The 20,922-nt window shown below is 26.8% G+C and overlaps 3 protein-coding genes across 9 annotated transcripts; all 3 read left to right on the top strand.

Annotated features, from left to right (window-relative positions):
* The first annotated feature begins 674 nt into the window (after positions 1–674).
* Positions 675–2,871, top strand: LOC149883693 (galactosylgalactosylxylosylprotein 3-beta-glucuronosyltransferase 3-like). 4 transcript variants are annotated; one of them, XM_090096970.1, is made up of 4 exons: positions 675–872; positions 1,551–2,017; positions 2,172–2,465; positions 2,603–2,871. In XM_090096970.1, exons 1-4 carry the CDS (start codon positions 782–784, stop codon positions 2,699–2,701), a joined length of 951 nt encoding a protein of 316 aa, XP_089953096.1. In that variant the 5' UTR covers positions 675–781; the 3' UTR covers positions 2,702–2,871. The 4 variants fall into 4 exon arrangements, with proteins under 4 accessions (XP_089953096.1, XP_089953097.1, XP_089953098.1 ...); XM_090096971.1 differs by lacking the exon at positions 2,603–2,871 and having other exon boundaries at positions 2,162–2,324; XM_090096972.1 differs by lacking the exon at positions 2,603–2,871 and having other exon boundaries at positions 1,551–2,024; positions 2,172–2,324.
* A 679-nt stretch (positions 2,872–3,550) lies between these two features.
* LOC145186162 (protein PTHB1-like) lies at positions 3,551–16,909 on the top strand. Of its 4 annotated transcripts, none has more exons than XM_090096965.1 (25): positions 3,551–3,788; positions 4,522–4,660; positions 4,915–4,979; positions 5,075–5,188; positions 7,085–7,259; positions 7,394–7,448; positions 7,607–7,679; positions 7,969–8,067; positions 8,155–8,284; positions 8,556–8,676; positions 8,792–8,852; positions 10,519–10,592; positions 11,063–11,125; positions 11,344–11,452; positions 12,902–13,009; positions 13,158–13,246; positions 13,370–13,421; positions 13,552–13,644; positions 14,544–14,638; positions 14,852–15,085; positions 15,635–15,735; positions 15,883–15,964; positions 16,042–16,120; positions 16,218–16,366; positions 16,562–16,909. In XM_090096965.1, exons 1-24 carry the CDS (start codon positions 3,674–3,676, stop codon positions 16,355–16,357), a joined length of 2,466 nt encoding a protein of 821 aa, XP_089953091.1. In that variant the 5' UTR covers positions 3,551–3,673; the 3' UTR covers positions 16,358–16,366; positions 16,562–16,909. The 4 variants fall into 4 exon arrangements, with proteins under 4 accessions (XP_089953091.1, XP_089953094.1, XP_089953092.1 ...); XM_090096968.1 differs by having other exon boundaries at positions 3,665–3,788; positions 8,618–8,676; XM_090096966.1 differs by lacking the exons at positions 3,551–3,788; positions 4,522–4,660; positions 4,915–4,979; positions 5,075–5,188 and adding an exon at positions 6,169–6,206.
* A 1,067-nt stretch (positions 16,910–17,976) lies between these two features.
* LOC145186163 (23 kDa integral membrane protein-like) lies at positions 17,977–20,629 on the top strand. The gene is made up of 4 exons (XM_080062256.2): positions 17,977–18,278; positions 19,533–19,796; positions 19,897–20,211; positions 20,302–20,629. Exons 1-4 carry the CDS (start codon positions 18,216–18,218, stop codon positions 20,365–20,367), a joined length of 708 nt encoding a protein of 235 aa, XP_079918382.2. The 5' UTR covers positions 17,977–18,215; the 3' UTR covers positions 20,368–20,629.
* The last annotated feature ends 293 nt before the right edge of the window (positions 20,630–20,922 follow it).

Below are 20,922 nucleotides of genomic sequence, written 5' to 3'. Positions count from 1 at the left end.
TTTAAATTTTAATTAATTTAAATTTTAACTAACTAAATATTTTTCATGTTACTTTGATTAATAGTAACTTTTAAGTAAAACATTGAAAACATTAAAAGGCAATGTCATTTGATTAATCTTGGTAATATATGAATGTGTGTGTGTGTGTGTGTGTGTGCGTGTGTGTACACTTGTAAAATTATGCAAATTTATTAATAAAAAACAAGTTTTAGTTCAAGTCGATAATGTTTTCTTTTTTTTTTTAACTCGCCTCCAGCTAATGACGTCATCTAAACCGTGAATTGACCTGCCAATAATTTACTTTATGGTTGGCATGCAACTACTGATATTATTTTAATTAATATATTATTATATACTGATAATAATAAATAAATAATAATGATAAAAATAAATAATAAAAGTAATTAAAAATTGACTTGATTAGAGATCAGTTTATGTATCTTTTTCAATATCGTAGTAATAAAAAATTAGCGCTGTAAAAAAAAGCTTCGGGTTTGAAATGCTTTTTTCGCAATATCAACCAGGATTGCAATATTAAGCGCCTAATCTTCTAAAAAGAAATCTTATGCAAATTATTTGTCTAGCTATAATGAAAAAAAAAATTCATTCTAATTGCTTTCTTTATAATAATAATTTTAGTTTTTCGAAATAAATATAATACATATTTACATTAATGTTATAAAAATTCGCTTACATATGTGTTTAGGTATGTTATACTTAAAATAAAAGTTGTTTATCATTTGCTACTACAAAGGTATTGGCATTGTTTTACAACAATATAATGATTTGGTGGTTTCAGAAAAAAGTTCTACTTTTCCCTGCAGTGTTTATATGCTGTATATTCATATTTTTATATGGATTGTGTCGATCTGGTATGTTTTTTTTTTTGGAAAAGACAAATTTTTTTATATTTGTTATTGTGATAGAAAATCTTATTATTAGTATTAATTGTAATTAGTAATAATTGTAATAATTAATATCATATTTATTAACATACACACAAAAGTAAAAATAATTTTATTTCAAATTTTTCTTAAAAGATTATTTTAAATATTAAAAAATATTGTGTTAATCTTTTGTCGCTTTACAATCTTTTTTTTTAAAATCATTTCTTGAAATTGCAAAAGTAAAACTTTTTATGCGAGTAAATGTTTTAATGTTATCACAATATTTCCATCACGGTATATAGGCATATACTGGATCATTTAATGATTTATCATTAATTCATAGCAGAAATGGTATAGTTGCTAAGTTTAAAAATACCTGTTGGTACAAATCACATTTTGTATCTGAATTTTTTTACTATTTAGAATTACTTTACAAAAAAAGAACATTTTTTAAAATAAGGTTTCCATCTTTATATCTTATTGCATAAGAGTTTTTAAAAGAGAAATAGAAAATATTTTTGCCATAGTATATTTTTAAACCACAGGATTTTTAAAAGAAATATTTATATCAACAAAAATGCCAAAAGAATTAAAACTTTTCTTCTTTCATTTTTGTCTTTTTTTTTTTTTTTTTTTAATTAAATTTTTCTTTCATTAAATTAGGGGATTATAATGCATCAATAAAGTACACAGTACAGGAGATAGTCTCTCTCAAGAAACAGCTAAGTGCTTTTAAGCACAAATATAAAAAAAATGAACTTAAAACATTATATTTAATAACTCCTACTTACAGTCGCTTGACACAGCAAGCTGATTTAGTTCGTATGTCAAATACTTTAAAATTACTTGATTATATACATTGGATAGTTATAGAAGATAGCAATATGCAAACAGATTTAGTGAAAAATGTACTTGAAGAATCAAAATTAAAATATACTCATCTTTATGTTCCTACAACAAATGATTTAGTCAGAAAGCAAAATGACCCACGATGGAAAAAGCATAGAGGGGTTGATCAGCGAAATTTAGGCCTTAAATGGTTACGTGAAAATAGCACCGGTCAGATAAATGATGGAGTTGTTTACTTTGCTGATGATGACAACACTTATCATGAGAACTTATTTAGAGAAGTATCTAGTATATTGCTTTTGATTAAGTTAACTTTTTAAAATCAACTTTAGATACTGCTAAAAAAAAAACTGCTATAAAATACAACCTGATGACATAAAAAAACTATATTAAGCATAATTTACTCTACCCTGAACTTAATTCAGTTTTCTTTAGATGAGAAACACCAATAAAATTTCAATGTGGCCTGTTGCATTAGTAGGAGGGTTGCGTTGGGAAGGTCCTATTTGCAAGAATGGCAAAGTTTTAAGTTTTTACACTGCCTGGGAACATAATAGAAAGTTCCCAATCGACATGGCTGCATTTGCTTTAAACTTAGATATAATTTTAAAGAAAAAGGATGTTTATATTAATTTAGAAGCTAAAAGAGGATATTTAGAAACAGATTTTCTTGAAAAATTAGGAATAACTAAAGAGGATATCGAAGCAAAAGCGGAGGATTGTCAAAAGGTTTTCCTTTTTTAAAAATTTTATCTTTTATACTTTAATGTTTTCTGTAAAATTTTTAAAAAGTTATTTTGATTAATTGATATCTATCATGAAATTTTATTTTAATCCTGGGTATTGTTTGTTATTCTATTTTTTAGATTTTAGTTTGGCACACGCAAACATCAGAGCCCAATATGAAAAATGAAATAAAGTTAAGAGAGTTAGGTCAAGGCTCTAACTCAAGGATTGTTATTTGAAAAATATTTTATGATACATACACACAAATTTAATTACAAATGTTAATATTGTCTGTTATATGGACTTTTATTAAACAATGATACTATATTTATATTAAACCGAAAAATATAATCTCATTTCTTTACTCTTTTTACTGACTGAGTCTGTTAACAGTTGTATGTTTTATTTAAACTTGCTATATTTTGCTAAAAGAAACTTATCTTTTTCCAATACTTGCTTACTTTTTGTTTACATTTTTAAATACAAAAACTTTTAAACAAAACGTTTTTTGATGATAGAAGTCATTAAATCTAGGAATTTGGATTTTATATTTTATATTTTTAATGTTAGGTAAACAATTATTATATTTATATTAATAAGTATTTTTTTTGTTTTTTTTTTAAAAAAAAAAAGTTATTTTTTGTTAAATTGAATTTGATGGAGCTGTATTTTGAATGTTTTCAGAAAATATGCGGGGTTTTTTTGTGAATACCAAAATGTTTCTAAATAAATTGAGTTAATTAAAAGTTATTGATTAAAAAAATCATGAAATTCTCTATGTAATGATTATACAATGATTTTTTTTTTTTTTTTTAAGATAAATATGATTTGTAAATAGGTTTGGAATTTAATTACAATTATTTAATTATTTAAGGTTATCATTCCAGTTAATAGGTGATTTTCAATGCTACGGTATCCAATAAAAAAATTAGGAATTAGACAGTGAAGACATAACAATTTCTGATTTTGGCATAAAGCAATGTTTTATTATTGTTTTTATCTTTTTCCAATCTAATTTTATACATAGTTGTGTAATATGTTTTTAAAACCATAGTTGTTACTTTTTCTTATAAAATTTACTATTTCTTTTGTAAGCAAGATAGGTTTTTGATGATAGACAATGAAAAAATGGATTTTTTTCAAACATAATTGTTAAAAAACAATTAGAAGAAGTTAATCACAGAGTTGTGGTCAAATTCTTTAGATTTAATATGTCATTGTTTCAAGCACGAGAATGGTGTAGTACTTGCTGTGGGACAGCTGAAGAAGAATTTGACCAGGGAGGCTTATGTTTGGCAAACATTGACAACAACTCAAATGGTCTTGGTAAATGAACCCTTTTTTTTTTTTTTACTTGTAAAATTGATTTCAATGACCTATATATATCATTTGCAATTTTAATTACAGTGGACCAGAAGGGCTTTTTTTTAGGACAAGAATTAACACTCTCAATTTTAAAGCCAGTCATGAAATTTTCAACATGTTCTATCATAATTGATTAAAACAATATTGAGTAAAACACACAATACAGAAAATCTGAAAATACACAGAATAATGAAAGAAAAATGGAAATCATTTCTGCAATTTGCATTTGTCTTGAAATACAAAACATCTCGTTTTGAAATCAGATATTGATATTGATTTTTTTTTGAAAAAAATGTTGAAAGAGCTGAATAGCAATATGAGTTTACTTTTTTATATTCTCTAAAAGCAGGCAAATGAATGATATTTCTTATCAGATTTCTTCTCAAGTGCAGATTAACAAAAGTACTGTTTTATGTATGTTATTAGTGTACTTAAAAAAAAGTGTTTATAACACAGCACCTAGGCTTATGGATCCATAATTATTTATCATGGCTTTGGTTCAACTCCATATACTTCTCACTTTTTAAGTTAGATTTAAGTTGTATAATACAGAAAATATTATTTGAATTACACTACCAATTAAACTTTCAATTTGATAAAAAAAAAAAAATTAAAAAGGGTCCATCTCTGGTTTAGTACTGCAAGCCAACAACAACATTTTGAATGTTAAGAAAGTGCTTTTCATTTACTTCAGACAAAGTTGTAGTTGGTTCATTAAATGGTGTGTTGCGTATTTTCACTGCAGAAAAAGGTGGCTTTAAAGCAAGTAACCTTATGATGGAAACACAACTCAGTTATCCAATAATTCAAATCGAGACTGGTAGATTTGTTTCGTAAGTGTTCTTTAAAGTTGCTCACTATAATCTAAATAATTCAAAAGTTTTTCTCAATTGATAGTTTATTCTTCACTCATAACAGTTTAGTTTTTATTTCTTTTTTTCCAAATAGTACTAAAATTTTCTAGAATATGTATTCTGTTATCTTTTTTAAAAATTTAAAGATTTGAGTAATAAAAAATTTTTGTCCTTGTAAAAAAGTTATTAAAAAAATGTCTGAATTTTTTTGATTGAAAGATTGATTATTTTAGTGGTAGTGATAAAATTCAGCTCTCTGTGCTGCACCCAAGATGTCTAAGTATCTATGCTGTTGCATGTGAGAGACTTTTTTTAAAAACCTTTTACAATTTTTTCCCATTTTCTGGTTGTTTTATATGATTATCTCTTTTTTTACATGCTTTTACTTTAAAGGTATTGTTAGTTCAGTTGAACAAAGTCAGTTTTTTTCTACCAATCTGATATATGAGCATCGATTGGATCGTGTGGCATCAAGCATGACATATGGATCATTCGGTGGTCTAAAAGGTAGCTACATAAAATAATTTAAAAGAAACTTTACATAAAAATTTCTGTGATTTCTCATAAAAATGTTGTGTTTTATTGATTATTTTTATTTCAGACAGGATATCAAAATATTTATAACATTCTTTTTATTTATTTTTTTAATTAGAAAGTCATTTAGTAAATAACTTAATTTAAATTAAGGAACAGACCAGTTACATGAGTAGCTTGTGTTAAAAAGTCCATATTTATTTTAAGTGCTTTAACTACAGAAATCAAACAATGAAAGTGCAATATACTATGATAAAAAAAAAAAAGGCTAATAGATTTATTATAAAATAAAGAATTATAAGGAAATGATTTCAGTAAACATATTGACTATGTATTATGTAACTACTATAAAATTATGTTTTTTTAAAGATCATTTAGTTATTATTTTATAATTTTTTTTATCTATCTAATGAAAAAACACTTCTGCATCTTCTTGTCGCCACAGCTAAGCTTCATGTTTTCTTATCTAAATGTTTTGTTTTTAATCTTATCTTTTTCTAGTTATTTTTCTGCATAATTAATTTTCTACTTAATTCATTAATCATTTATTTGATAAATGTTTTCATTTTTATAAAAACACAGCAAGTTCCTTGAAAATATTTGTCTCTCTCATCAATGAAAAAAGTTGCATTTATCATAGCTCTTGTTCTATGATATTTTTATTGTTCATTTAGATTAATTAATGATTAGTATAGAGAAGGATGTTTTTTTTTATGCTACCCAGAAATTAGTATGAAACTGTTGGAGATTTTTATAATTGTTAAAAAAACAATAGAAATATTTAAATATTAAAACAAAATTCAAAGAAATGTTTTTTATAAATGTTTTGTAATGGTTTCCATTCAGAAGTTCACTGACAGTTGTTAAAAGACTATTTTAAAAAAGAATAAAAGCACATAATAGTAACCATTGTGTTCGTGTTGGTTATAACACCATAATCTGAACAGTTGTTTTTTGAGAGGTTAATAATCTGTGTTGGATTTTAAATTGGGTAAGAAAAAATGAAATTACTAACGAATATTTAAAGAATGATTAGTTGAGAGTAAAATGTTTAGATGTCATTCTGCAAAGTCGCAAACAAAAGCCATAGATAGCTCTTTGTTTTTTTCTTTACTACCTGCAAATGAAGTGAGACCAAGCTCTAATTTGGCAAGTTCAACATGCAATGAACAGAATAAAGTTGCGGACAATATTGACCATAGCAAATGTGAAAATACAGATTTTGTGACAGTTTATGAATTTCTAAGTGACGAACGTAAAGGACAAACCTTTTCAGGAACTTCACCTCAGCAACAAAATATAAAACATTCAAGTTGAAAAAACTAAAATTCTGTATTTTCTGGTTGTTTGTGTGTTTTTAAAATTTCTATTTATTTTAAGTTTTCTATTTGTAAGTATCGATTGCGTTGAAATTTTTATGCCTTTAGATTTTGATCATTATTAGTAGTAAGGTAACTTTTACCATATATACAATATTATTGTAGAACAAAAATATGAATATTTGAATAAATATAATATATTATTAACATGTTTTGATTCGTATTTTTACAGTTTATGAACTGAGACCTTTATGCTACACTCAATTTTCTTTATACTTCTTTTTATATATTATCTGAGGGTTGTACATGAATAATGTAAAAAGCATATAATCATATTTCTTAAACTGTTGTCTTTATTAAACTTTCAAGGAATCATTAAAAGTTCATGTCTGTTTTCCATGATTAAAATGGAAATGTTTTCTTTTTTATTTTTTTAAAAAAAAAATAGATTTTTTTTTTTTCAAAAACAAAATAGATTTAGTTAGCCTTTTTTTATTCCTGTGATAAAAAAAGGTTTTCATAGAAAAATTGACAGTTTACTTTTATATAGATAAAGACTTTATTGCTGTTCTTTCGATGGATGGTGTTGTAACATTTTATGAACAAGAAGCATTTGCATTTCAAGCTTTTCTTCCTGACTTTCTTTTACCTGGACCATTTGCTTACATTAGTTCAAGTGATTCATTTTTGTTTGGTGCCAGTGATAGAAGCTTGCAATGTTACAAGTTAGAGAATTTCTTCTTTTTTTTTCTCTTTTTGTTGATTTTTAAAAAAAGTTTTACTTTAATCCCGCCATAAAAAAATTATTCTCAATTGACTTCATAATTTTATTTCTTTTCTACATATTTCTTTTCTACAGATACAGAACCCTGGCATCATCATCTGTCAGTGGGAAAAATTCAAAAAAGGCTGTGGTATGATAATCTTCTATCATTTTTGAAAAACAATAGCCAATTGTTGATTTTGTTAATTATACTATTCTGTTGTTTTAAATCAAATTTATTTTTTAAAAATGATTATAATATTCTGTTGCAGTTGATAAAAAAAAAGTCTTATTGTCTTCCACTTTCAGCCTGATTGGTCACGGATGTTGGGAGAGCATTTAATTTCAATACAATTATCTGGAGGCTCCATTGAAGTGCTAGGTTTCTATTACCATATAAAAATATTTTTTTAAATTAATGTTTAGATAATCAAAATGGAGAATTTTTATTATGTAGACAAAAAAATGAAATCACCAGAAACCTAAAAAAATGCTATTAAGAAACTTATGTGCAACAATTTTATTGGGCTAATTTACTAGTTTAGAATTTATTCTAGATTGTATTTTCAATTCTAGATTTGTTGTAATTGAGTCACATTAACTTCAATTTTTTATTTTTTCATGCAACTGATTTTTAATTTCTTAAAACAGTTTTTCACTTCACTTTCTAGGTGAGAGGTCATTGTTCACTATAAGTACCTCTGGTGATATTATACATATGAAGAAATTAGAGTATACCCCAAACTGTTTTTTATCATACAGCAAACCAGGTTTGGAACAAATAAAGGAGTAGTTTTTTTTAGGAGGGGATCTTTATAAGACCTGGCAGAAACTTTACGTTTAAATATTTTTTATAGGTAGTTCAAATGTGAAGATAAGTTTAGTTTGCACTTATTCATCTATGCTGCTTGTGTATGAAGATCATCTTTTAGTCTGGGCTGCACAACTTCCAAATGATCCTGTTTCTTGTAAGATTGGACATTTTGAGTAAGCAAAATAGATTTTTTTAAATTTGCTGAAACTTAGTAATAAACCTAAGAATGAGGTTTATATGGGTTTATTTGGGTTTTTTTAATTTTCAGCTATTAGAGTTTTAAATTATAAGTGAGTAACTAATTGCTTCTCACTTAATTTATTTAAAAATTGTTTTTGTTTTAATTGTAAGTTAGTTTGCAAATAAGGAAAGATTTCTTTTTTGTATTTATGTGTATTATTTTCAATTTTAATAGTTTTATTCTTAACTAATTATAAAATTTAGTGGTTTACAGGGAGTTATTGTAACACTCAACGAGCATGGTCATATTTTCTGTTCCTACTTAGGAACCAGCCCTTCATTATTCACAATGCCTAAAACAGTTGATCGTGAAAATAATTTTGATGTGAGTTTATTAAATAGCTTACTAAACTATTTTGATGTGCATTTATTAAATTTCTAAACAATTTAACAAAATAACTTCTTTGTGAGACTTTATATTAGATTTAAATGTATTTTAGGCATTAGACAAAGAGTTGAAAGATTTAAATAAGTTTATTCAAGCTTGTGAAAGCGGTGCAGGTACAAACTGTGTTCATTATCTTCAATTGAGCATAAAACATGAAAGTTTTAAGTAAATACCAAAATTAGTTTTTTAGTGACCCTTGGTATTTATTTTCAGAAAATTCCTCTATCACTACTATGGTTCCATAAGTCTGAAAATTATCAGCTTAGTAAATTTTCTACATCAAGTGCTGCAGAGTCACATGTTATTGCTTATAGCTCTTTCTCTGCATTTGCAGTATGTTAAAAAAATGTATATGATGATTGCAATTTTCAGTGCCATCTTTTTGAAATTCCCCTTCTCCAACCACCTAAATATACATAACCGTATACATTGCTGGTTAGAGAAGAAAAGGGTAGAGTTTTTGGTTTATATACACATTTTCAAAAATAAGCTTTAGAGTATAAATAAAATTGCATGTCGTATTAAAGATTATTTTATGGCATTTTGCAAAGGGTAAAAGTCTAAAAATGTACTTTGAATTTGGTAAAGTCAAAATTAGCTGTGTAAAAATTTTGACTTTACCAAATTTGGTAAAGTTTACAAAGTTCACCAGATCTTCTTGAAGTGCAACTATTGGGCCTTACAATTGTGCAAGATGGCGTAGCAGATTCTCTAGTTAAAGCAATTAAGGAATTTTTAGAGGGCTGGAAACTTTTTGGTTAAACAGTGTTTACCTTAATTGAGTAGAGGGAAAACACAGGTTTGTCCTAAATGGCCTGTTGTCAATAAGCCAATGAACTGCATATAATGGTAATTAACATTACTTTTTTAAATTTAATTTTAAAATTGTTGTTAATATAGTTGAATAACTTAGGAGAATGACTTTGAATGTAATTAAAAAGTTTTAGCACTTTTCAAATGTTTTTAAATGTTCTAACTGATAGGAATACAAACAGAAATCATATTACATCAGTTAGCTCTTAATTTAGTATAAATCTGCCATTTATAGAATCAGAAGGCAAAAATCTGATATTACAATTTACAAGAATGTAAAGAAAATCCATGATTTCATTGACCTGAAAGCTGGTCTTTCTCATATTTTTACTAAAATAAGTTCATGTGAGATGGAAATAACAAGAATCAGTTAAGCAGACTGAGAATTAACTCCATGTTGTATCGGTTGTGGAAACTTTATCTTCAATCTTCTTGTAAATGATACTGTGGAGCATTCTATTAAACTTGATCAAGACTACATGGCTATCTTCTTGGCTATCTTTTTGAGGAAAGAAGAAGATAGCCAAGCAGATTTACTTGTTGTAACTGATAATTGGTTAAAATTTTGGCTAAAAAAGCTTAAATTATCTGTTAAAAAATTCAATGTGAAATTATAAAATCATTTTACACTCAATATTCACACTGGTTAAAAAAGGAAGAAAAAAAATCTATTTTTTCATATTTTTTGAATATACAGATAAAAAAATCTATTTTTTTATATATTGGTATATGAACCTGCCTCACTTGATCTATAAAATTTATGAAGCTGATAATTTTTGGAGTGCTGGGATTGACCATTGGACTACTATAGATAAAACTTTTTTTGAATTCTGAAAACACATAAGTGCAGAAAAAATGTTTTAAAATGACTTGTGTTTTATGTCTTCCAATATTATCAACTTTTTTTAATTGTTTGTTTTTTACTTGTACATTAAAATTTTGCTTTTTAAAAATAAACTGTTTTAGATGTTCAAACATCTGTGGTAAAAGAACCTCTAGTATTAAGAGTTGTGTTACCTGATAAGTTAGATGAAATTTCAGTGAGTTTCTTTTTACTAACTTTTTCTATACTTATGTTTTTCTTTTAAAATACTAAGGATTTAGCAATTGTAGCTTCTGAAATTATCACTGAGATTGTGAAAATTGTAACAGCACTTTAACATATTTAACATTTAAGATATTATCAGTGTATTTTTTTTTTTTTTTTTTTTTTTTTTTTGTAATACAAAACATAGAGCTCTTTTTTCTTCAATCCATCTCATTCACTGCTAAACAAATAGATGATAAAAAAATATGTAGCACAAAAAAGATACTGTTCCTAAAACTTCAACTTTTTGTGAAAAAGTTGCTCTTGCTTTATGTTTTATATTATTTTATGCTTGTGTTTTACATTAAGCATTTTGTTATATGTAAAGCTTGGTGTTATGAAAATTTCATGCAAAAAAGTAAAAGTTTAAGGTAATGTTTATTAATCTTTTAAACAAAAAAGTTTCAGTGTACTTAACTTTAGAAGTCGCAAGAGTTAATTGACAATGATGGTGACCATGCAAATTCACCTTCCCTCACTGTTGAGGTATTTCTTTTAAAAATCTTATATTGGCAAAATATTTGTTGAGCTTTATTAGCCAATTAATATCACTTATTAGCTTTTATTACATAATTAATTCTCATTATTCATCAGGGTTAATTATGTAGCCTTTACATTAGCACTTTCTAGCAACAACAAAAGTTTCTAAGTTTATTCTTTTGTTTTTTATGGTTTTTTTTGTAATTGAAACTTGATTTTTATAGATTGTTCTGGAATGGAATAGTATCAAGCCAGTTGAAAATATTACAGTCTGCTGCTCTACAAAACATCCTATTCTATGTTCACACCCACAAATACATATTCCTATATTAGGTATGCAAGTATCAATACAAGTACCTCAACTTGTATTAGATATGTAAATACCAATGACATATATACTTTAATTTATATTGATATAACAATTTTTAATAACCTAAATAACCAAACCCTATTAGGCATGATTATCAAATTATACCTTGTAAGATTTGTCAAACAAAAATATTCAATTTAATTATATTTAGAGAAAAAAAGTTTTTAAAAGTGGAAATGCAAAAAATGTTTATTTATATGTGTAATATTCCATTAATTAGATGTTAGTTTTCCATTTCTTCTCACCAATCCAAAGACATACGTTCAGTATTCTCATTAGTGTGTTTGCAAATTTTTTTACTGTGGATGTTGTGGCTTGTGAGAGGAGATTCAGTAATATTACTTTAAAAGGTTTGACAAAGTAAGTGGTTTCATAGTAAATAGGTTTGACAAAGTGGTTTTGTCTTCATTATTGACAGGAGTGTTTTATTAGTCCAGACCTCCAAATTGGTTTTATCTTCAATATTTTGTTTGCAAGATCTCTTTTCCTCAAACTGTTTCAAAAAAGATTTAGAATTAGTACACCATGTTGATTTTTTAATTAGGAAAGGACCTAGTTAACTAAAGACTGAGTCTGTTTTTATTTATAACTCTAGCTGGTAGATTAAATTGTTATGCAAACCAGGTTTGTTGTATCTAGTATGCAAAGCTTTGGTCAGCTCTGAAATCTCTGACCATTCTAATTGTCACAAAGCTTCCAATGTCAAATACAGGTATCCTTACTTAAGCCAGTCACCTCAATAATCTTCATGTTTTCTACAATCATGTTTGTCAGACACAAAATAGAAAAGATGCTTTTTGTCAAGTTTATCAGCTTCCTTGTTTCTATGCCATCAATGCTTACTATTCCTACAATGCTTGGTACATTTAGTTTCAACTATTTCTCTTTGATGTCTGAAAAACTTTAAATCAAGAATGGTATTTTTAGTTGAAAATAAATTTTCCTGTCACATTTGAAATGATTCTCAATTTAAAATATCATATTTGCTGGTTAAGAAATCTTTTTATATAAGTTTATCATATAAGCAACTCTCCCCACATCAATTTGCTCCTTAAAACAAATTGATATGTGCGCTATAATTCATATGAAATATTAATTTGTGCTTTTTATGCAGTTGTACAACTGTGTAACTATAACAAAAGAAATACTGTTTCAAGGAATGTATTTAAAAAAAAAAGAAATATATTTTATGTTATTACATAAATTTTATGTAAAAAAAAACTTTTCCTAGAAAATTTAAACATCCATATATTTGAACTTATGAATGAACTACAAGATTCTTCATATCATTTTTACATATTGAAAAAAATTTTGAGTTCAAAAGTTGCATACAAAAAAAAGTTTATTAGTATAATTCATGGTATAAATTTTTATCTTGCAGTATTTTTGATTAACTTTTTATTTACTTTAAGGAAACAAATCTTTAGTCACTTCAATTAATGTGTACTTTTGCACATTGGCAAGCTCATTGCCATCTGATCTTGATGTTTATGTCACAGCGAGTTACATAACAGACTCAGGTACGCTTAAATTTCCTATGGAGACTTTTTATAGAAGCAGTATTTTAAATTTGCTTTTAGCTTCTTAGTTATTTAAGAATAAAGGTAAACAGAGTTTCCCCTTAAAATGAGAGGTTTGTTATCAGTCTCTTTGTTACTTTTATTGTAGATGCACCACGAGTTGTTCAAATGTCATTTGAACTACCACTGGATATTATTGCATTTGGTGCTCCACCGCTAAAAGTAGCACTAAATAAGGTTCTTTAGAATGATACGTTTGAATTATTAAAACCTTGACATTGGATAAAGTTTCTTATTCTGAAAGAGCAACTATTTTTTTACCCTTAATAAGATTTATAGATTTTTTCCTCTTTACTTCAGTTGGTTATTGATGTGAATAAAGATACAGTTAATTTGGGGGAACTTTTCCCAGGTTTATTCATTTTCAATCTTTTAATATTAGTACTCTAAAATCCAGTGTTTTTTGTGTGGCTTTATGATATAAAGTTTTAAAAAACATTATGCTTTTTTTAAAAAAACATTTATGAAAGCTATATTTTTAGACATGGTTAGTGATGCTGTCATACCAGTAAGTGGACTTGGTATTCAGTACTATGGTGGTCCTACTGTAACTGTGATTGCATCTAAACAAACAAGTATGTTCTTTTTTGGAGTAACTTTTAATCAAGTTTATTAATCCTATAAAAGCCCAGAAAAGCTTGCAATACCAAAATGGTACACTTTACCATAAAAAATCATAATGGTGGTCTAAAGTTCCTTTTTTATTGCTCGTTTTTAAATTCAGTGAAATATAAATCTTAGTTTTGTAATAAAATAATTGTAAAATCTTGTGAATGTAATTTTATAGTCTATTTGTTTTTGTTGTTATTTTCACTTTAGAGTAAGTGCTAGGGATCAGAAAATAAGATTCTATTGTTATAAATAAATGCCTTGGTTTACCAAAGTTGCTAAACAATATGGTTCTGTCAGCATGGTGCAATGTTTAAAAGATGATCATCCTATGAAAAATTTTTTTTTTTTTCAAAAGAGAATATAAATTTCAAAATGTTGCCTTTACTTTTATTGTTTAGCTTTTTAGATTTTTTTAATAGCAAAATAAATATTTTTATGTTTTGCATTTATTTCATTAAAAAAAAAAAAGATGAAAGTTATAAAAAAAGATGGTGTTAATTATAAAAATAGCCTCATAAAATGAAAAATACTGTTACAATATGTTAACCTCACTGTTTATCTTTTCTTTTTTTTTTTTGCATTCAATATTCAAAACAAATATTTAGATTTAACTTTCTTATTAGTGTTTATTGTTAAAAAAGGTTAAATTATTAACTGTTATTAATAAAATTTTTGTCTGCGAATGTTTTATCTAATGTAAAGTTAAAATGATCACAAAATTTCACGGCAGCACAATTACAAACTTCCCAATTACATCACACAATTACATGACATCCATAATGAACGGTCCTCTTTCTTTTTATTGGATTAAAATTTTGGAATTAAATATGATTTAATTTAGGACTATTACACTATTTCGTAGATCGTTATCGTTTGCAATGTGATTCATTCGAAGCTATGTGGCTTATTCTAAAGACGTTAATAACAAGATTAGAGAATTTTCACAAAAAAAACTCAGTGAGTTTTTGTTGATTAGTAAAGCTTTAAAAGAAAAAAGGATTTAAATTAACACGGAATTTTTGGTTAGCATAACTTTGGAAAGTTAAGCAACTTTAAGAAATAACAAATCGTTTGAATGAATAAGTTAGGATAAATTATCTTAATCATTTGGCTTGAAAGATATGAGTACCAATAGTTATCCACCGGAATATTCCTATGAATTTACTTTAGAGTGGTGTACAATTTTGTTGCTCATTTCAAGGTCCAATTCCCCACCAAGAGTATTTTCTCTTAATCGACAAACATTTCGAGCTGCGACAGTCGTTGGATTTGTATTCGAAAATGCTCGCGCAACGAGCTCACCAGTTTCGCGTTATTCAAAAAAGACTTTTAACAAGATTTAAAGACAAAACACCCGCTCCGTTAGCTCACCTTGATACTCTGCTAGATGGAACATATAAACAGGTAGGCTTATTATGGTGACAAATGTTACTAAGTGAGAAGAGATGTTACAATTGAAGCCTACAGGGGAAGACCCACAGTTGTCCACTTTTTATGCTTTTGAGAAAAATGGAATTTTGTGCTTAAAGACTTCAGTAGTCTAATGTTAAAGATTTTTAAACAATGCGATAGTGCCTGATGACGGTGGTCTTTTCGTTTGCATATTGTCAGAAATAATAGGAAAGCAGTAGTATATGATGAAAAGGTTGCAAATGAGAAAGTTTGTGAAATTGAGAATCTGTGGTTTTTCCCGCGTAATCTTCGATTGTCTTTGTTAAATATATTTCGTTTTAAACAAAAGTCAGATATTCTTAACCCGTTTCTTGTTTCCACTTTCTACCTACTTATTGATAACTATGTCGCTTTTTATTGTTTATTATTTTTTTTGATCTAAGATAATTATGAAAGAAAGTTAGTAATGTCCAGTAAAATCAAGAGAAATAACTTGATCAATTCCCTTATGACAATATAAATCATTCTTATGCGTCGGTGTTATATTGTTTTATATTTTAGTTACTCGCTCTAGGAGAGCAAATAGAAAACACACAGTTATCGTTGTTGCACGCCGGTAATGCATTGTCAAGTGGAACAAAACTAATCAATTTGCTTATCAAGTGAGTAGGATTAAATTATAAATGTAAGCTTATAGAGTTAATGCCAATGACGTAAATTTGCAATTGACGGTCATGATGGTTGCTGAGTTAATGTGTGTCAAAAACTAAAAACAAAACCTGCGCCTTTAATAAAACATCTTACTTTAGGCTTTTTGTCTCGATGTCAGACGATGACTTTGCCATTCTTCAAAATGTTGTAACTGCTAACGTCTCTGATACTTCAGGGCAGGTAACGTGTTTAATTTTAATAATCACGTATCTGAATCTAATTTTGAGTCGACGATTTTAATATGCGTTTTGCTTAAGAGCTGGGAGGAAGTAGTTGATGTCAATATATGCTATTTGATCAAGACTTGTCTCTCGAAGAGTTCAAAAGACCAAAATTGTGAGTTTGCTTTATATAAACCCACCTAATATAACCTATTCCTTTACAATCTAAAAATTTGTCAAATCCCAACTTACAACCTATGTGCTTAATCCAGCTGCACTTCCACCCATGAAAATGGATAAAGATACGAGCAAACTAAAGAAACACTTATCTTTGTTGTGGGAGCGACTAGGTAAAGGCGCTAAACTTGTCCTTGATGCTACTTCTGATAAAGATGACCATTCTTCCAATTAAGATAGCGAGGTTAGTTTTTATTTTAATTTCGGTCCAAGATTATCTAGCTTTACTGCTTATTTTATCTTCATAAATCTTCTCACATCTTCATAATACGTTTTGAATGTTTTCAGTTGTTTTTTTTTTATATCCGAAATTTATGTCATTTCTCCGATAAAGTTTTTATTGTATTTGATTTTTGTTTTTGTTTTTTTCTTTTTCTAGTGGATTTATTTATTCCTTTACCCTTTTTCGACAATTCCATGTTAAGAGACGATGATAAAGACGACGTTTTTAAACGAAATCGAAGTAACAGAAACAAAAGCTATCAATATTTTTGATTTTTATAGAAAAATTAATGCGTTTTGAAGTTACATGGTTTTTTTGTACGTTTCTTCAATTTTTGAATTTTTTTTAACGATGTTTGCAAATTTTGATCAAAAACATTTCTGTACTCATAAACGAGCACTGGATTAAATTGCTCGGCTGATATTTTTATTCGCGTAATAAAAACTTTGTTTATTTATTAGAAATTTGTATATACATATAAATATATATAGGTATATGTACACATATATTTATCGAGTCTTGTCTCATTTGTAAAGCTGAACAGAAAACAGAGAAAGGAAAGTGGTTTAAAAAAATGTTTTACAAGTTTCTTAATTTCAATCGAAATAAAAGCTCTTAATTTTAAGCAGAAAAAAATGGTTCATCTGAAAGAAATGTGCTTCTCGATTACAATTCATGCGCATAGTTTTTAATAAGAATGAATAATGATAAGATCATTGATTTTTTTTCGGTTCTAATTTTTACAGCAAAAATATTTTTTTTTTTTTTGTTTTTTTTGTTTTTTTTTTGTGTGTTTTGTGTTTTGCTGAAAGAATGTAAAAGGCCTCTTATTTGAGCAACAAACAAAAAAAAAAAAGTAACAAAAATAAATAATTTTTTAAACTAACAGTTTTAAACTTTAATCCCAAACACAAATATTTTTCTTTCAAAGGATTTCAACAAATATATTGTTTATAGAATCATCACATTCTTCCAATTGAGAAAATTTATTACCAGATTTTCTGCTTTTTTCGTAATTTGGAATAATAAAACGTGATAGATTTAAGATTTTAATAACTTCTTAGGACAATTAAGTTGTAAAATCATATTTACTCAATTTTTCATGATTTTGGAGAATAATATAATTCCAGTGCCAAAATTTCCATAAAAATTTTTTTGAAAAAGAAAAAATCAAGTTCAATTTTTAGTATTAATGTCGTTTGCCAATAAGCTTTTTATTTACAATTTTTTTGCGGCTGAATCAATAGGTTTTTTCCGATATCTTTTTGACTTGGACTTTGAAATTTCAGTTCAAGTCAGAAGAATTATTCGTTTATTTAAAGATTGCTTTACATCGCAGTGAGATTTCAAACATAAGTTGAGACGCAAAAAGATTTCAAACATAAGTTGAGACGAAAAAGAACAAACGACTTGTTTTTAATTGCGCATATTCAGTGGTAAAAATAAACATTTTTTAGTGCACCGAAAGAAGACATAAGTTTTTTTATTTATGTGTACAAAATAAAAAAAATTCAAATAAAACATTAAAAACAAATTGTTTTAACTGAATGTTTGTCATTATTTTAGAAAATAAAACAAAAATGTCGATGGAAATAGAAACCCCACTCAGTGTGCGAATAATTCAAAAATTTTAAAAAGAATTACTGACCTTTGAACTGCTTGCAAAACGATTGGTTTGTTAAAAAGCCTCGGTTCTAACTATTGTGGTCTTTTGCAAATGTAACACGCCCGTTTTAGTGTGAAATACATTTATTACACTTTCCACTAAGAGCTGCTCAGTGACATCTTGTAAACCTATTAAATAGCAAAAATGGTAGAAGGAAAAATGACTGTGATTAAATATCTTATGTTCTTCTTTAACTTCCTATTTTGGGTAAGAATGAATTTTTATTAGTAAATTTTTTAAAGTAGTAAAAATGTCATATACTGGCATTTTTAAGTCTTATGTTAAACCTCACAGAATGTCAGAAGTTTACATTCAGTAAAATGAAGATGTCATAACCTGCACCTCAAAGTTCTCACCTTTCTTATATAAAAAGAGATTTCATTATTTTTTAAGTGAAAAAGTTTTTGTTTTTTTTTATTAATTAGTCGCTAATTTAACTTGCGGTCTACATCACTTTTTAAGAAAATATATAACTTTAAAAATGACCAAATAGATATGGTTTTAAGTGTGGTACACAGAAATATGTTTAATTTAAATTATTTAAACCGTTATGTTCCCTAAAGTGTTTTAGGTATTTGCATTTAGCTAACAATCTGTTTATCTAATTCAAAGGGCCATTATTTTATCTGTTTCAAAGAGCCATTATTTTATCTATTTCAAAGGGCCATTTTGTTATACTATGGAATTTAAACTTAGCAAAACAGGGCTATTATTTTGTAATTAGAAAATATAGTTACTAAGTTGAAAAAAAATAAATAAATAAAAAAGGTTATGTTTTTTTACTCTATATTTTTTAATAAAATTAAATTTTAAATACTTTTTACTTGAGTTTGGTCACTGATAGTTTTTTACTCCAATGGCCTATGAATTAAATCAAGTCATATAAATAAATCAAATTAATTTTCTGCCAATTACTTCTATTTAACATCCTAAACCAGTTAAATAGATTTTCTCAAGCATTACTAGACATTTTAAGATTTACATTAAGTAAAGAATGTTATATTTTTATCTAAATGTTTCTGTTTTCACATAAGTAATTTGGTTCCTCAGCTTGCTTTAAAAGTGTACTGAAGATTATAGAGACGTGAAGAAAAGTATTTTCTTATTAACAAGTTTAGGTTATAATATGTTACATATCTAAATTTGGATAACAAAGCTAACCTATAATTGCTCTTGTTGTTATCAAAGATAGTTTTTTCTTTTTTTTTCTTTTTTTCTTTTTTTTTTTTTTTTAAAAAAAAAAACATCTAAAATTAAAATAAAATAAAAAATTTTTTTTTTCATCTGCAATACTACCTTAAGTGTCGAATGTACCTTTAAGTTCAATTACATGATTTTTAAGTGATGCTTTGACTTTAATCTTTGTTCACAAAGTTGCATTAGATGTGTAGTGTATATGTGCTTAAAACTCTTTCAGATTTTTTTTCTGTTGTTTTTAATTTACTGCAAATTTAATTTTAGCTCAGTGGGTTGGCTTTAATAATTGTTGGTGCAATAATCAAAAGTAATTATGGGGATTACTTCACATACGCAGATAGCAAGTTTGCTACTACCCCAGTGTTTATTATCATTGTTGGTGTCATTGTTTTTGTGATAGGGTTTTTGGGATGTTGTGGTGCAATTAAAGAAAACTATTGCATGGTGACAAGTTTTGCTGTGTTGCTTGGACTTATTTTTGTATTAGAAATTATAGCTGGTATTTTGGGATTTATCTATAAAAAGAAGGTAAACACAGTTTGAAATATAGAAAGTATAGGATTTTAATTATTTGTGAAGTGTTAAATAAAAATGTTTACCTTTATATTACTTTTTTCATTTGGTTTAGGTTGAAGATTATGCAAGTGAAGGATTAAAAAGAGCAGTGAAAGATTATTTTAACAAAGAAGAGCCTGGAGCAAAAGAATTTCTTGATTGGGCTCATGATAGATTTGATTGTTGTGGTAATAACGGATCATCTGATTTCAATAATGCTACAAAAAATGACACCTGTGGTCTGGATAATGGTGTTAGAACATGTCATAAAGACAATGATTGTGCAAAAACCCTTTACAAAGTTGGATGCAAATCCAGCTTTTCTGAATTTATTAAAAAGAATCTTGTTGTTGTTGGTGTTATTGCATTAAGTATTGCTTTTGTTCAGGTAATCTTTAATTAGCAAATGCAGTTAATATTATTTTGTGTTTCAGTCTATGGTTGTAGAAACTAAAAACAGATTTAATTTTTGGTTTAGCTTCTTGGAATCGTTTTTGCATGTACGTTGATGAAAGCTATTAAAGGAGAATATGAAGTTGTTTAGGAAGTGATGTATCACAAGGAATTTTCATTAGAAACGTAATGTTGAAATCTTCACTAAAATCTTTGAGAAAACTCTTAAAACGGAATTTACTAAAATAAAGAGTCTCTATAAGATCACTTTTCGTTCAAGGGACAAAATGTGCACTTTTATTTATTTTCTAGTTTTGTACAACGACGGGAGAACATTGCATATTTTGTCATTGCAAAAAAATCATTTGTACTTGGAATGTTAATAATTTTCAATAAAGAGTCATCTTTTTATATTTTTGAAGTCGTTTTATTCTTATTCAAACATATAATTCCGCGAAAATCATATCTGAATTACGTCTATTACGTTATTGATAAAATAGTTACAATAAATATCAAAGTCTGTGTACAACTTTTTACTACTTAGCGATTTAAAATAGGTTGATTTTTGAGTAAAATTAGTAAACGAAAAAAAGAATTAAAATCTCAATTCTTCTCTTAAAAATTTTAAAGATCTTTATGCTTTTTAACCGTCCTCTGTAATAAACTCAAATTTATGCATATAATCTGCAAATTTTGCAAACTAAAG

Source organism: Hydra viridissima, unplaced genomic scaffold (assembly GCF_058129835.1).
Source record: "Hydra viridissima isolate aposymbiotic clone 2 unplaced genomic scaffold, HvirCarnegie_v1 scaffold_9, whole genome shotgun sequence".
Lineage (NCBI taxonomy): Eukaryota > Metazoa > Cnidaria > Hydrozoa > Anthoathecata > Hydridae > Hydra > Hydra viridissima.
Note: the sequence above shows the minus strand (reverse complement) of the source record. Positions and strands in the feature narration are given on the sequence as shown.

Bases quoted from the DNA above. Each gene is read 5' to 3' on its own strand.
- LOC149883693 (XM_090096970.1), top strand. From the start codon at position 782: ATGATTTGGTGGTTTCAGAAAAAAGTTCTACTTTTCCCTGCAGTGTTT. The intron at 2,018-2,171 runs GTATCTAGTATA...AGTTTTCTTTAG, and splicing joins ATGAGAACTTATTTAGAGAA to ATGAGAAACACCAATAAAAT. The intron at 2,466-2,602 runs GTTTTCCTTTTT...TCTATTTTTTAG, and splicing joins AAGCGGAGGATTGTCAAAAG to ATTTTAGTTTGGCACACGCA.
- LOC145186162 (XM_090096965.1), top strand. From the start codon at position 3,674: ATGTCATTGTTTCAAGCACGAGAATGGTGTAGTACTTGCTGTGGGACA. The intron at 7,680-7,968 runs GTTTCTATTACC...TTCACTTTCTAG, and splicing joins AGGCTCCATTGAAGTGCTAG to GTGAGAGGTCATTGTTCACT. The intron at 10,593-11,062 runs GTGAGTTTCTTT...ACTTAACTTTAG, and splicing joins ATAAGTTAGATGAAATTTCA to AAGTCGCAAGAGTTAATTGA.
- LOC145186163 (XM_080062256.2), top strand. From the start codon at position 18,216: ATGGTAGAAGGAAAAATGACTGTGATTAAATATCTTATGTTCTTCTTT. The intron at 18,279-19,532 runs GTAAGAATGAAT...ATTTAATTTTAG, and splicing joins TCTTTAACTTCCTATTTTGG to CTCAGTGGGTTGGCTTTAAT. The intron at 20,212-20,301 runs GTAATCTTTAAT...TTTTTGGTTTAG, and splicing joins TAAGTATTGCTTTTGTTCAG to CTTCTTGGAATCGTTTTTGC.